This window comes from Lampetra planeri, chromosome 36 (genome assembly GCF_965212315.1).
Source record: "Lampetra planeri chromosome 36, kcLamPlan1.2.h2, whole genome shotgun sequence".
NCBI classification, from domain to species: domain Eukaryota; kingdom Metazoa; phylum Chordata; class Hyperoartia; order Petromyzontiformes; family Petromyzontidae; genus Lampetra; species Lampetra planeri.
This window is the reverse complement of record NC_136142.1, coordinates 6,164,035-6,176,867: the sequence shown is the minus strand read 5'-3', so window position 1 is coordinate 6,176,867 and position 12,833 is coordinate 6,164,035. Positions and strand designations below refer to the sequence as shown.

The following is a 12,833-nucleotide window of genomic DNA, read 5'->3' as shown; positions in this document are numbered from 1 at the left end:
TTGAACTAAAAACAACTGTGCTTTGACGGGTAACCTCCGTGCATAACAGGAGATTTGAAGAATGGCAATTCTCCACGGAAAATACTGGCGATTGCAACAATCCTATCCGGCAAAGTAATAGGTTCCAAGAATGGCGCTGTAAATTTCAGGCTAGCAGGGGCACAGATGCGTGTGTGTGTGTCTGCTGACTGAATGTGTGAGCGTGTGCTGCTATGAATGTGTGTGTGCTTTGTGAATGTGTGCTGACTGAACAACTGTTTGTGTGTGACTCAGCCTAAAATGAATACCTGGTGCGGTGTGTAAACATCACCAGTCGGGAGACAAAGGTGGTCGGGCGTGGTGCTGGCCACCCACCCCCTCCTGTGCCGTGCCGGCCTTCATAAGTGCTCGCTAACAGCACTTGCCCTAACAGTCTGTAAAGACTATATGGGGGATCTTTGGCTCTCTGTGTGTGCTGTGTGAATGTATGTGTATGTGCAGACTGCGAATGTGTGTGCTCTGCCTCTATGAATGTGTCCCCTGTGTGTGTTGACTGTACGTGTGTGAATGTATGTTTGCTGTGGCTGTGCATTGACCGGATGTGTGTGTTGACTGCATCTGTTCGATGCGTATATGCATTGACGGTACGTGTGCATGTCTGTGCTGTCCCGATATAGCGTTGGTGTCTCTTAGCCACATCTGAACACCTAGTTGAGGGGGGGGGGGGTGCCTGGACACCCACCACCCATGGTGGCGAGAATTACCCAGGAAACTAGGGAACTACACGAATTTCTAACCCTCTCAACCCACTCGGCACGCAGCGCTCAAGCCTTGTACAGAGCAGAGATCGTTCCACGGCAACTGTGACGCTTTCCCCGCACGTCACGCCAAACCTCGTTCCAAACCGGCCCACCCACCCGCCCTCCTCCTGCTCCTCCTGCTGCTGCTGCCACCGCTACTGGTCAGTCCGGGTGACCCGCGTTTGACCCTTGCCCCCAGAGGGGCGCGAGAATCTGGCGCCGTGAACCTTGGAGCTGTAGACTTCCGGCAGGAGCGCAGCGAGCGCCTGGTCCAGCAGTACGCCGGTGAGGCCCCACACCCTGTGACCGCCCCAGGCCGACGCCGCCGCCGAAGCCGCCGACTCTGCCGACGACGTCGCCGCAGCGGAGGCAGCGTGGGGCGAGCGGCCCGTGCTGAAGAGCGGCAGCGTGTATGCGTAGCGGCCGCCGTGAGCGCGGAACCGCGTGTAGCCCTGGTGCGCGGGGTCGCACAGGTGGCGCAGAGAGACGAGGAATGCCTCCTCTACCTGCGAGGGGGGGCAGGGCGGTGAGGGTGGAGGAGGGGGTGTGTGGTCGATATCATCGTCGTCGCCACCGTCGTCGTCACGATTAACACTGCCGTCGCTATCTTTGTAATTATCACTGCCATCTCCATCATCATCACCGTCGTCCCCAGTGGCACCATCGCCATCATTAAAATCGTCACAATCAGCAGCGAGGGGGGAAATTTAGCAGGGCCCCCCTATTTCATTCCTTGCAGCGGGGCCCATGCCAACCAAGCTACACCACTGGCCCTGACCACCACCACCCATATCCACTCTAATTTTACGTTAATTTATTTTTGTAAAGCGCCTTAGGATGCGATTGCATATAGAAACCAATTCAGAGAGTTCCCGTTCTATCCCTCCGCGTGTGTAAAGAATAGGGCAAGGCCCGGACAAACGGGGGGGGAGAGAGAGCACTTCAATCCCACACTTGACAGACTCTGGTCACGCCTCGACAACAGGCCTTGGGTTCTCCTCCTGGGGAAGGGGGTGGGGCGGGGGGGGGGTTAGAATTCACATCGACACACCGAGCCAGAGCCTACGGGAGCCTGGGTTCAAGTTCCGGGTCACCGCTTGGAGTAATTGGGTACCTTGTGCGTAGGAGGTCCCTTGCACTTTGTGGATGCGACCGACGTTTGTTAAAGTAGAGGCCAGGAAATCTGCAGAATGTCTACAAAGCAAACGTCAAACTGTCCAGGAATATTGGGGGCCGTTTGTTTTTTTGGGTAACCGTTTCGTAACACAGCCTCGTCAAACAACTGTTACACGCAAGGCAAAAATGTAAACGTTATTGTTTCCCGTGATTTTGCAATTTGTGATTGAGCCGAAGAGGTGGCGTGATTGTTATTGGATAGATCGTGGCGGATGACAGAACCCCGTATTGTCTCATATTGTTGAGCGTCTTCGGCGTGGGTTAGGCGGCTGCCTCACCTCGTCTGGGTTGGGATTCAAGGCGCCCGGGTCAACTTCTCCCAGGTCCGCGAGCACTGGCCACACCATCATTTTGCCCGTCTAATGAACCACGCACACCAAGACACAGCGGCGCAAGCAAACTGTAATCGTCAACGACAACAACGACAGCGACAGCCGCTATTCGGCACTAAGAGGCGGTGACGTCACTACAGCGCTTGTGCCAGGCAAGGTGCACTTTGATGTCGTCGCGTGGAATGTGAAAGGCTCGCTGCTGTCAGGTCACGGAACAGACCCAGGTGCCCTGGGCTGACTGACGGAGATAACTGGTAGATGCACCACCTGTGCTCCCCACTGTATGAATCACACAACAACCGCTATTCGCCACTAAGTGGCGGTCACGTCACCACGGCGCTTGTGGGCTTGGGGGGCCGCCAATTCAATCTGCGGTGCTGTGTGTGTGCGAGAGTGCGAGAGTCCATGTGGGGAGCGGTGGTGTAGCGGTTAGCACGCTGCGCTATGAACCTGGCGACCCGGGTTCGATTCCCGCTCACGGCCAACACCAGTGACGATTATCTGAACCGGTCCTGGGCCTCCCCTAGGTTGAGGCCACGTGAAGTGTCGAACGCCCGCTGGCAGGAGGTCACGGGGCAGACCCAGGTGCCACACACGCACTCACACACTCGCACACACGAACGCACACATGCACTCTCACACAAAGACAAAGATCCCCCGTAGACTGTAGGGACAAGTGCTGTTAGCGAGCACCTATGAAGGCCGGAACAGTACACGAGGGGGTGGGTGGCCAGCACCACGCCCGACCGCCTATATCTCCCCAGTAGCGATGTTTACACACCGCACCAGGTACTCATTTAAAACTGAGTCGACCTAGGGGAGGCCCAAGACCGGTTCAGATAATCGTCACTGGTGTTGGCCGTGAGTGGGAATCGACCCCGGGTCGCCAGGTTCATAGCGCAGCGCGCTAACCGCTACACTACAGCTCCCCACATGCACTCTCGCACACTCACACACGTACACACAACACCACAGATTGAATTGGCGCCCCCCCAAGCCCCAATGAATAGCGGTGGTGCAGTGGTAGCACATTGCGCTATGAACCTGGCGACCTGAATTTGATTCACACTCATAGGCAACAAATATCTGGAACAGTTATATCGACTCAGCCTCAAATGACTACTTGGTGTGGTGTGTAAACATCGCTGCTGGAGAGACAAAGGCGGCCGGGCGTGGTGCTGGCCACCCACTCCCTCGAGTACCATGCCGGCCTTCATAGGTGCGACTCACTTAACAGCACTTGCCCCCAGGCGAGCTTTGTGCGTGCGTTCGTTTGTGCGTTTGTGTCGTACCACGTCTGGAACGGGGGTCAGGAGCCCCCACACGGAGTCACCGCTGATGTCCACCCCCAGCTCCTCCCGCGCCTCCCTCAACGCCGTCTCCACCACGTCCCGGTCCCCCTCTTCCTGTTTGCCGCCGGGGAAACTGGAAGATAAAAAGACAGATACCCGATGTAGCCACACGGATGTAGGAAAATATTTTTTTTACGCGGAGAGATAAACGCGGGAAGATGCTGTCCGCATATTGTGGGTGCCACGGTGGCGAGATGTTACCGACCTCGCCTGGTATACAGGTCGTGGGTTTGATCCTGACCCTGACGCTTGTATATTTGGAATTTGCATGTCTCTCTCTCCCCGTTGTCACGTGGATTTATCTCCGAGTCCTCCGGTTTTTCCCTCCAAATTTATAATAATTGACATGCGTTCAGAGTATTTCTTTGGCTGACATCATTTGTGGCCACATCGCTTCTGAAAAAGAGCGAAATAGCTCAGTGGGCCTTACCTGGTAAAATAAAAACCTAGCAGTAGTATTTAGCAGGGTTAGCGCGCTGCCTAGTGGAGAGTAGTGGAAATATTCTTCAAATCTCTGTGGAATCTCTCTCCTTTAAAGAGCCTGATATTTTCTTTTAGGGCCGCTGTCAGTGCAATATTACAAAAAAACATTAGTCTGCTTATCTATTTTATTATTTATATTCTCCACAAGTACGCTCATGCCGTGTATTATATATCATTTTGCGTCGAACTAGGACCCATATCGTGAATAGACAGGTGGGTCTGCCTGTAATATCGTTAGTTCATCAGCATTGATTCAAGCAAGCCTGACTGCTGATGAGACACTGTGTGTCGAAACCAGTCCAGAGTTTGTCTTGAATGAATGCCGCTGAAATGATGTGTGAGAGAGGCAGACACGCGCAGGTTAAGTGTCTGCTTATTTCTCGTTGTCCAACAGGGTTAGGTCACCATCTCGTGGTGATTGTTGGAATCAACACTAGCATTGCAAAGCCTGACCGTTGAGAAACTGAACATCAACATCGGTCTGGACTTTTGTTTGCACGGAGCCCTGTGGCTCGCCTGTAATCCAGCACTGCGGAGGCGAGGAAGGTTGGTTGATCACTCGAATATTGGCATCGACTTGTGCCCACGCCTCTGAATCGAAGGAAGCTGTGCGCATTACGAATTTGTAACTTTTTTAACCCGTGTGCGTGCTGCCAAAAATATGCGCGCCCTCCCAGAAGGCCGCCGTATGGCCTATGGGATGTGTAAATGCGTATTTGATCTTTTATTAATTCCTTGGTTCATCCGGTGCATCTCAAGGCGCAGCGGTGCGGTAACGGGCGCGCACAGGGAGGCCAAGTCCCTCTCCTCACCAGACGTCCCCGCTATGTCGGCCGGGCATGGTGCGTGAACGCAGCGTCAGCAGCACGCTGGGCTCCCCCCCGGCGTGCCGGCACAGCGACACTAGCACTGCGGCGTCCACACGGCTCCCCTGGGACGGAGTCCACATGGGGATGGGCACCTGCTGCACCTGCTGCACCTGCTGCTGCACCTGCTGCTGCTGCACCCGCGTGGTCCCACGGTCCCTCCGGGCCAGCTCCCGCCGGCACCGCTCGCGGTTCGGCACGTCGAGGCACGATGCCACGAGGAGTTCCGCATCCTCCCGCGACAATGCCGTCCGTGCGGGACGCGACGAGAAGGGGGAACGGCGGTGCCACGGCCCAGACCAAGAGGTGGAGCGGGGCGACGAACAGTCGGAGGACGAGGGAACAAGTGGCGTGGCAAAGACGGGGCCGCTTAGGCAAGGCCGCAGGCTGCGCCGCAGGGCCGCGGGCCGTGCGAACATCTCCCCGTGTTGCTCTGTCGCCGCCCTGCTGAGGGTTTTCTGCTTAATTCCAGAATTCCTCTTGCGCAGGTGGCAACGTTCAGGTGCCCGTGATTCGGTTCTGGTAATGAAAGAAAACGAACGCATTAAAGATACTTTGTATTTATAAGGCACCCCTTAAACAATGCACATCAGAGTGTTGCGCATATACAGGAGGAAGGGATGAGTGAGAAGCAACCAGGGAGAGAAAGGCTAAAATAGACCAGAGAGAGAACCAGAGAGAGAAGGCGTTTTCAAACAGGTGATGGCGTCTTAAGTATGGTCAAATAAACACCGCCACAGCACATTGGGAAGCCCTCATCCAGCAGTGGATTGACAAAAGGGCTGTTGTACGTGTACCAAGATCCCCGTTATAGCCTTAACAAACTGCTGACTCAAGTGCTGTTCACGAGCACCTATGGAGGCCAGCACGGCACACGAGGGGGTGGGTGGCAGGCACCGCGCACACCGCCTTTGTCACCAAAGTGGAGATGTTTACACATCATACTCTGTACTTATTTGTGGGAAAATGCTGTCCTCATATTGTGGGTGCCATGGTGGCGAGATGTTACCGACCTCGCCTGGTATACAGGTCGTGGGTTTGATCCTGACCCTGACGCTTGACCTAGGGGATGGAGGCCCAGGACCGGTTCAGATATTCGTCACTGGTGTTGGGTGTGAGCGGGAATCGTACTCTGGTCGCCAGGTTCATAGCACACAGTACAAAAAGCGTCCATTCGCGACCAAGTGGCGGTGACGTCTCGACGGTACTTGTGCCAGGCCAGGTGCACTCCGAGGCCACGTGAAGTCGGAATCACTACTGAGACTGGAGGAATCCGAAGAGCAACAAAGCTCTTTTTCCACACATGTCCAGTAAATCACAGATGCCCAGTTATGCGACGAAAGGCTCGCTGACGGGGGAGGTCACGGGACAGACCCAGGTGCCGTTCGTTGACTTGAGGTGACTGGCGATTTGCACCACGTGTAGGCATGCACACAGGCGGCAGCGGCCACATGGCCCTATGACATCGGGTGGCGCGTAAGTGACATCACCGGCCTTTCACTGACATTACCCCCAACCCACCCCAACCACCTTCACACACTTGTGCCGCTCCCAAGGTGCACGGCACCCTTGCTGCCAATAACTACACTGGTCAACACGCTTTTTCTGGCATAAGGTATTCCAACGGGTTTAAGGTAATTTTTTTGTCTATCACATCAGGTTTTTGAGATATCAAATATTGCATTTTCAATAAAAACTGCGGAAGAAAAATATTAAATTAATGTGGATATCTACATAAAATGATATTATAAACACACTATCCTAAAAATACATCACCGCATTTGAACACTAAAGCAGTCACTGACTCGCAACAACTTGCAATCATAAGTGACAGAGTTAATTTCGGGTAAAATATATGAAAATGGGGTATGCCGATAGCATAAAAATGAGATGTGATAGAGCAAATCTGAGATCAGATTTGGAATCAGCACCCTGAAATTAGTCTAGAACAGCTGCAAAAGTCCAGGCCAGAAAAACAATTTTTGTTGTTGTTGACCAGTGTTATCCGCGTCTTTTCTCTGCGTGTGTCTCGGCTGTCCGTCCGCATGTGTGTGTTTGTCCATGTGTCTGTTATCCCCGTGTCTTGTACACTGTTAATTTCTGTCTCTCTGATGTTGTATCTGTGTCTCTGTCTCGCTGTATCTATCAGTATTGTGTTGCTCTCTGTTCATGGACTGTATTCTGTTTCTCCACCGCTCCATCTCCGTGTCTATCTTTTTCTGTTTCTCTGTGCGTCCGTGTCTCTCACCGTCTCTCCATCTGTGTCTGTCGAATTCTCTAATGCGTTTCTCTGTGGCTATTTCTCTCTTTGTCTCTGTGTGTGTATGCCTGTCTATTTTAGTGTAGACCCCATCTCTATTTCTCTGCGTGTACTATACATCTCTGCAGCTCCGTCATGTCTCTCTGGGCCTGTCTCTCTCTGTCTTCCTCTGCATCTGTTTGTCTCTGTCTCCGTGTGTGTCTCTCAGTGTCTGTATATATCTCACCTCGTCTCCCATGTATCCCTCTTCGCAGACTTTGAAGACAGCGTTTCACACTCGGTCTTCCTGCCACAGATAAACAACAACAGCTGTCTGGCCGACAGCAGAGCACGTGCGTCCACATCAGAGGTTTTACCTCCACATCTCAAAGGCACGTTAGGGTTTAGACACGTCTGATTTTGGCAGTGGGTGGTGGACAGGGCCCGAACACATTGTCCTGCGGAGGGAGCTGGCAGGAACGTTGGGTTGCTCGGTCAATGGCCAGGGTCAACGGCGGCGTGGTGTATTCCGCAAATATGCCCCACTGTGAGGGCGGGCACAAGCCGGTGTGAGTAGGTTAAACGTTGAGTTTTATAAGGGCACCACGGGGTGACCAGCCCCTCCCCACCCAGCCCCACCCAGCCCCTCCCCACCCTTCCCCTCCCCACCCAGCCCCTCCCCACCCAGCCCCTCCCTCCCCACCCAACCCCTCCCTGCACGACGGACACAACAATCACCTGTGGGCTGGTGTAACCAGGAGGTTCCTACCAGTATTAATCCATACTCTTATTTCAGCGCACAACTTTATCTGTGATGAACGCTGCACTTTCCGTCGTTTTCATGCAGGGGGCGCTGCAAACCTACGCACCCCCAGCATGAACGACGGAGGCGCAGGGACAGACGATCGATCACGTTGGAATCGATCTGCAGACGGCGGTTTTCTCGCACGGCCAGCAGCTCCATGTCGCCTTATCTCTCCCCGCAATCCCAAACAGGTGACAGTCCGCATTGAACCGAACCCCCAGCAAGGCCATCTACTTAACGACGAGAGAAAATTCACGCGAAATGTCGTTTTCAATTAAGTCTTCCAGATGTAAAAATGATATAAGCTTCTAATGAAGAAATACTTCGAAACATAACACAATTCAAAGATCTTCTTGGTTCTTTCGGTAAAGTCACGTAGAATGGAAATAATAAAATAATAAAAATAAAACATAATAAAATAATTCTCACGATGTTTCGGCCACAACGCAAGTAGCCGTCCTCAGGTTTTCGACAGACCTGTTCTCCACCTGAGGACGGATACTTGCGTTGTGGCCGAAACGTCGTGAGAATAATTTTATTATGTTTTATTTTTATTATTTCATTATTTCCATTCTACGTGACTTTTCCGAAAGAACCAAGAAGATGAATCCCTGCAGTCACGAAAGCTTTAAATCACAATTCAAAGAAGTGTCATTTTAAAACTTCAAAACGGAGCATAGGGTGCGTGCGTGAATGCGTCGTTCGCGTGTAACTTTTTTTGTGACTTTCCTGGCCGAAGGCCGAAAATGGTTGTTCGGGGGCACACAGCCCCGAGTAGGCTAAGAAGCCCTTAGGCCAGTGTCCTTCACTCATTCTAATTATCAGAGGGGTTGCCACTGTCGCCGATAAGACATCGTCCGTGTGCGAGGGCCGCCACAACATTTTAAACCGTTGGGGGTTTGACAGCAGCACGCTGATGATGATGGGTGGTGTTGTTGTCACTCGTTGTGTATTGTCGGGTGGGGGGCGCACGTCAGGGGCCGAATTAAAGGCCACCGGGGGCCCGCGGGCCTTGCAATAAAGAACACTGCTGAAGGCCCTCATTTTGTGGGCTCTAATCCTTTTGTGGAACCTCATCCTCTTGTGGGCCCTCATCCTATTGTGGGCCCTCATCCTCCTGTGGGCCCTCATCCTATTGTGGGCCCTCATCTTCCTGTGGGCCCCCATCCTAGTGTGGGCCCCCATCCTATTGTGGGCCCTCATCCTCTTGTGGGCCCTCATCCTCCTGTGGGCCCTCATCCTATTGTGGGCCCCCATCCTATTGTGGGCCCTCATCCTATTGTGGGTCCTCATCCTATTGTGAGCCCTCATCCTCCTGTGGGACCTCATCCTATTGTGGGCCCTCATCCTATTGTGGGCCCTCATCCTCTTGTGGGCCCTCATCCTCCTGTGGGCCCTCATCCTATTGTGGGCCCCCATCCTATTGTGGGCCCCCATCCTATTGTGGGCCCTCATCCTCCTGTGGGCCCTCATCCTCTTGTGGGCCCCCATCCTATTGTGGGCCCTCATCCTATTGTGGGCCCCCATCCTCCTGTGGGCCCTCATCCTATTGTGGGCCCTCATCCTATTGTGGGCCCTCATCCTATTGTGGGCCCCCATCCTATTGTGGGCCCTCATCCTATTGAGGGCCCTCATCCTCCTGTGGGCCCTCATCCTCCTGTGGGCCCTCATCCTATTGTAGGCCCTCATCCTATTGTGGGCCCCCATCCTCCTGTGGGCCCTCATCCTATTGTGGGCCCCCATCCTATTGTGGGCCCTCATCCTATTGTGGGCCCTCATCCTATTGTGGGTCCTCATCCTATTGTGGGCCCTCATCCTATTGTGAGACCTCATCCTATTGTGGGTCCTCATCCTATTGTGAGACCTCATCCTCCTGTGGGCCCTCATCCTATTGTGGGCCCCCATCCTATTGTGGGCCCTCATCCTATTGTGAGACCTCATCCTCCTGTGGGCCCTCATCCTATTGTGAGACCTCATCCTCCTGTGGGCCCCCATCCTATTGTGGGCCCCCATCCTATTGTGGGCCCTCATCCTCTTGTGGGCCCCCATCCTATTGTGGGCCCTCATCCTCCTGTGGGACCTCATCCTCCTGTGGGCCCCCATCCTATTGTGGGCCCCCATCCTATTGTGGGACCTCATCCTCTTGTGGGCCCCCATCCTATTGTGGGCCCTCATCCTATTGTGGGACCTCATCCTCCTGTGGGCCCTCATCCTATTGTGGGCCCTCATCCTCCTGTGGGACCTCATCCTCTTGTGGGCCCCCATCCTATTGTGGGCCCTCATCCTATTGTGAGACCTCATCCTCTTGTGGGCCCTCATCCTATTGTGGGCCCTCATCCTCCTGTGGGACCTCATCCTCTTGTGGGCCCCCATCCTATTGTGGGCCCTCATCCTCCTGTGGGACCTCATCCTCCTGTGGGCCCTCATCCTCTTGTGGGCCCCCATCCTATTGTGGGACCTCATCCTATTGTGGGCCCTCATATTTTGTGAGGGGAAGACATCCCTCATATATATATTTGTAATCTGTATTGTAAGCTACTAAAAGAAAACATGGTCCAGTTTGCCCCCATCCCCACCCACTCCGCCTGTGATTATAACCACGGCTGTTTTAGTTGAAACTTGTGGAACTCTAACGCTTTAAGTCTACCCCCCGCCGTTGACGACGGTGGTGATGATGGTGGTGGCTGTGATGATGGTGATGATGATGGTGGTGATGGTGGTGGCTGTGATGGTGGTGATGGTGGTGGCTGTGATGATGGTGGTGATGGTGATGATGGTGGTGGTGGCTGTGATGATGGTGGTGATGGTGGTGGCTGTGATGGTGGTGGTGGCTGTGATGGTGGTGGTGATGATGGTGGTGGCTGTGATGATGGTGATGATGGTGGTGGTGGCTGTGATGATGGTGGTGATGATGGTGGTGGTGGTGGCTGTGATGATGGTGGTGGCGGTGGTGATGATGGTGGTGGCTGTGATGATGGTGATGATGGTGATGATGGCTGTGATGATGATGGTTGTGATGATGGCTGTGATGATGGTGGTGGTGGTTGTGATGATGATGGTGGCTGTGATGGTGGTGATGATGATGGTGGTGATGGGGTCGGTGTCCACTCACCGAGATGCGGCGACGGCGTTGTCGCTCACGACGAGACGTGATCTCGCACGAGGAGAGCGACTCACAAGATGTCCTTCTCTTAGACACCCTCACAACCTTCCACCCTCACAACCTTCCACCCTCACAACCTTCCACCCTCAAAGACAAATAAATACACCCGCGGGACTTTACCGAAAGAACCAAACAGTATGGATTCATGCAGTCACAAAAGCGTCAAATCGAGATCAATAACAAAGATATCGACCCTTTAACAGACTGCTGGGACCGAGTTGATCACGAAGGGGGTGGGGGGCCAGCACCACGCCCGACCGCCTTTGTCTCTCCCAAGTTACGATGTTTACTCCACACCGCTACAACAGGTACTCGCTTGAGGCCGAGCCGACCTAGGGGAGGGGGGGGGGGAGCCCAGGACCGGCACTCACACACAGGACCGGCACACACAGACACACGTCTGTGTGTGTCTGTGTGTAGCTATCCCGACTAAAGGATGACTCCCAAACGAGACAAAACCTCCACCCAGTGTCACCCTGGCCACCTCTTACTGTACGTGGAGTACAGTGCGGGTCATTGGAACGCACATCCACGTGGCGGCCGCTAGAGGCCGCAATAGCTGCGCTTGGATCACTCCGAGCGCGTCTGGGGAGCTCGCAAGCATTTGGTGAAAGCAGAGTCTGACTGCTGCTGCTGCTGATGAGAAGCTCAACGTCGAAACCGATCCTTGCCTCTAAACATCTGGGGAGTTATCTTCTTGGTTCTTTCGGTAAAGTCACGTAGAAGTTAAATAATAAAATAATAAAAATAAAACAATAAAATAATTCTCACGACGTTTCGGCCACAACGCAATTCAGACGCTGTCTCCCCGACAGACCTGGTCTTCACCTGAGGACGGCTGCTTGCGTTGTGGCCGAAACGTCGTGAGAATTGTATTTTATTATGTTTTATTTGTATTATTTCCCTTCTACGTGACTTTACCGAAAGAACCAAGAAGATGAATCCCTGCAGTCACGAAAGCTTTAAATCGAAATTTAAATCTGGGGAGTTCACCAGAATTGGTTAAAACAGAGCCTGACTACTGCTGCTGATGAGAGACTGAATATCGAAACCTGTCCTTGCCTCTAAACATCTGGGGAGTTCATCAGCATTGGTCAAAGCAGAGTCTGACTGCTGCTGCTGATGAGAAACTAAATGCCGAAGCCGGTCCTTGTCTATAAACATCTGGGCAGTTCACCAGAATCGTTCAGGCAAAGCCCGTCTCTGCTGCTGATGAGAAATTAAATGCCGAAGCCGGTCCTTGCTTCTAAACATCTGGGGAGTTCACCAGAATCGTTCAGGCAAAGCCCATCTCTGCTGCTGATGAGAAACTAAATGCTGAAGCCGGTCCTTGTCTATACGTAAACATCTGGGCAGTTCGCCAACATTGGTTCAAGCAAAGCCTGACTGCTGATGAGAAACTGAATGTTGAAACTGGTCCATAGTTTTCTTGATTTTTGTTGTTGCCAGCTGCAAAATAATCAACATGGGCGCACACTTCATCCAGCAGTGGAATGAGCATGGCTGACGACGAGTAATACACCACCCAGGAAAATGCATTGTACTATATCATTATCTGGTGTTGTGAGATGTCATATTCTTTAGGTCTTTCGGTAAAGTTACGTAGATAGGTTCAAAGAAAATAACAAAAATTAACAA

The 12,833-nt window shown here is 53.0% G+C and overlaps 1 protein-coding gene across 2 annotated transcripts; it reads right to left on the bottom strand.

The window, feature by feature from the left end:
* Positions 1 to 905: 905 nt before the first annotated feature.
* LOC144730738 (mitochondrial coenzyme A diphosphatase NUDT8-like) lies at positions 906 to 11,707 on the bottom strand. 2 transcript variants are annotated; one of them, XM_078611457.1, is made up of 6 exons: positions 11,145 to 11,707; positions 7,475 to 7,561; positions 4,935 to 5,507; positions 3,580 to 3,712; positions 2,234 to 2,314; positions 906 to 1,285 (listed from the first exon to the last, which is right to left on the bottom strand). In XM_078611457.1, exons 3-6 carry the CDS (start codon positions 5,405 to 5,407, stop codon positions 935 to 937), a joined length of 1,038 nt encoding a protein of 345 aa, XP_078467583.1. In that variant the 5' UTR covers positions 5,408 to 5,507; positions 7,475 to 7,561; positions 11,145 to 11,707; the 3' UTR covers positions 906 to 934. The 2 variants fall into 2 exon arrangements, with proteins under 2 accessions (XP_078467583.1, XP_078467584.1); XM_078611458.1 differs by having other exon boundaries at positions 7,475 to 7,557.
* Between the last annotated feature and the right edge of the window lie 1,126 nt (positions 11,708 to 12,833).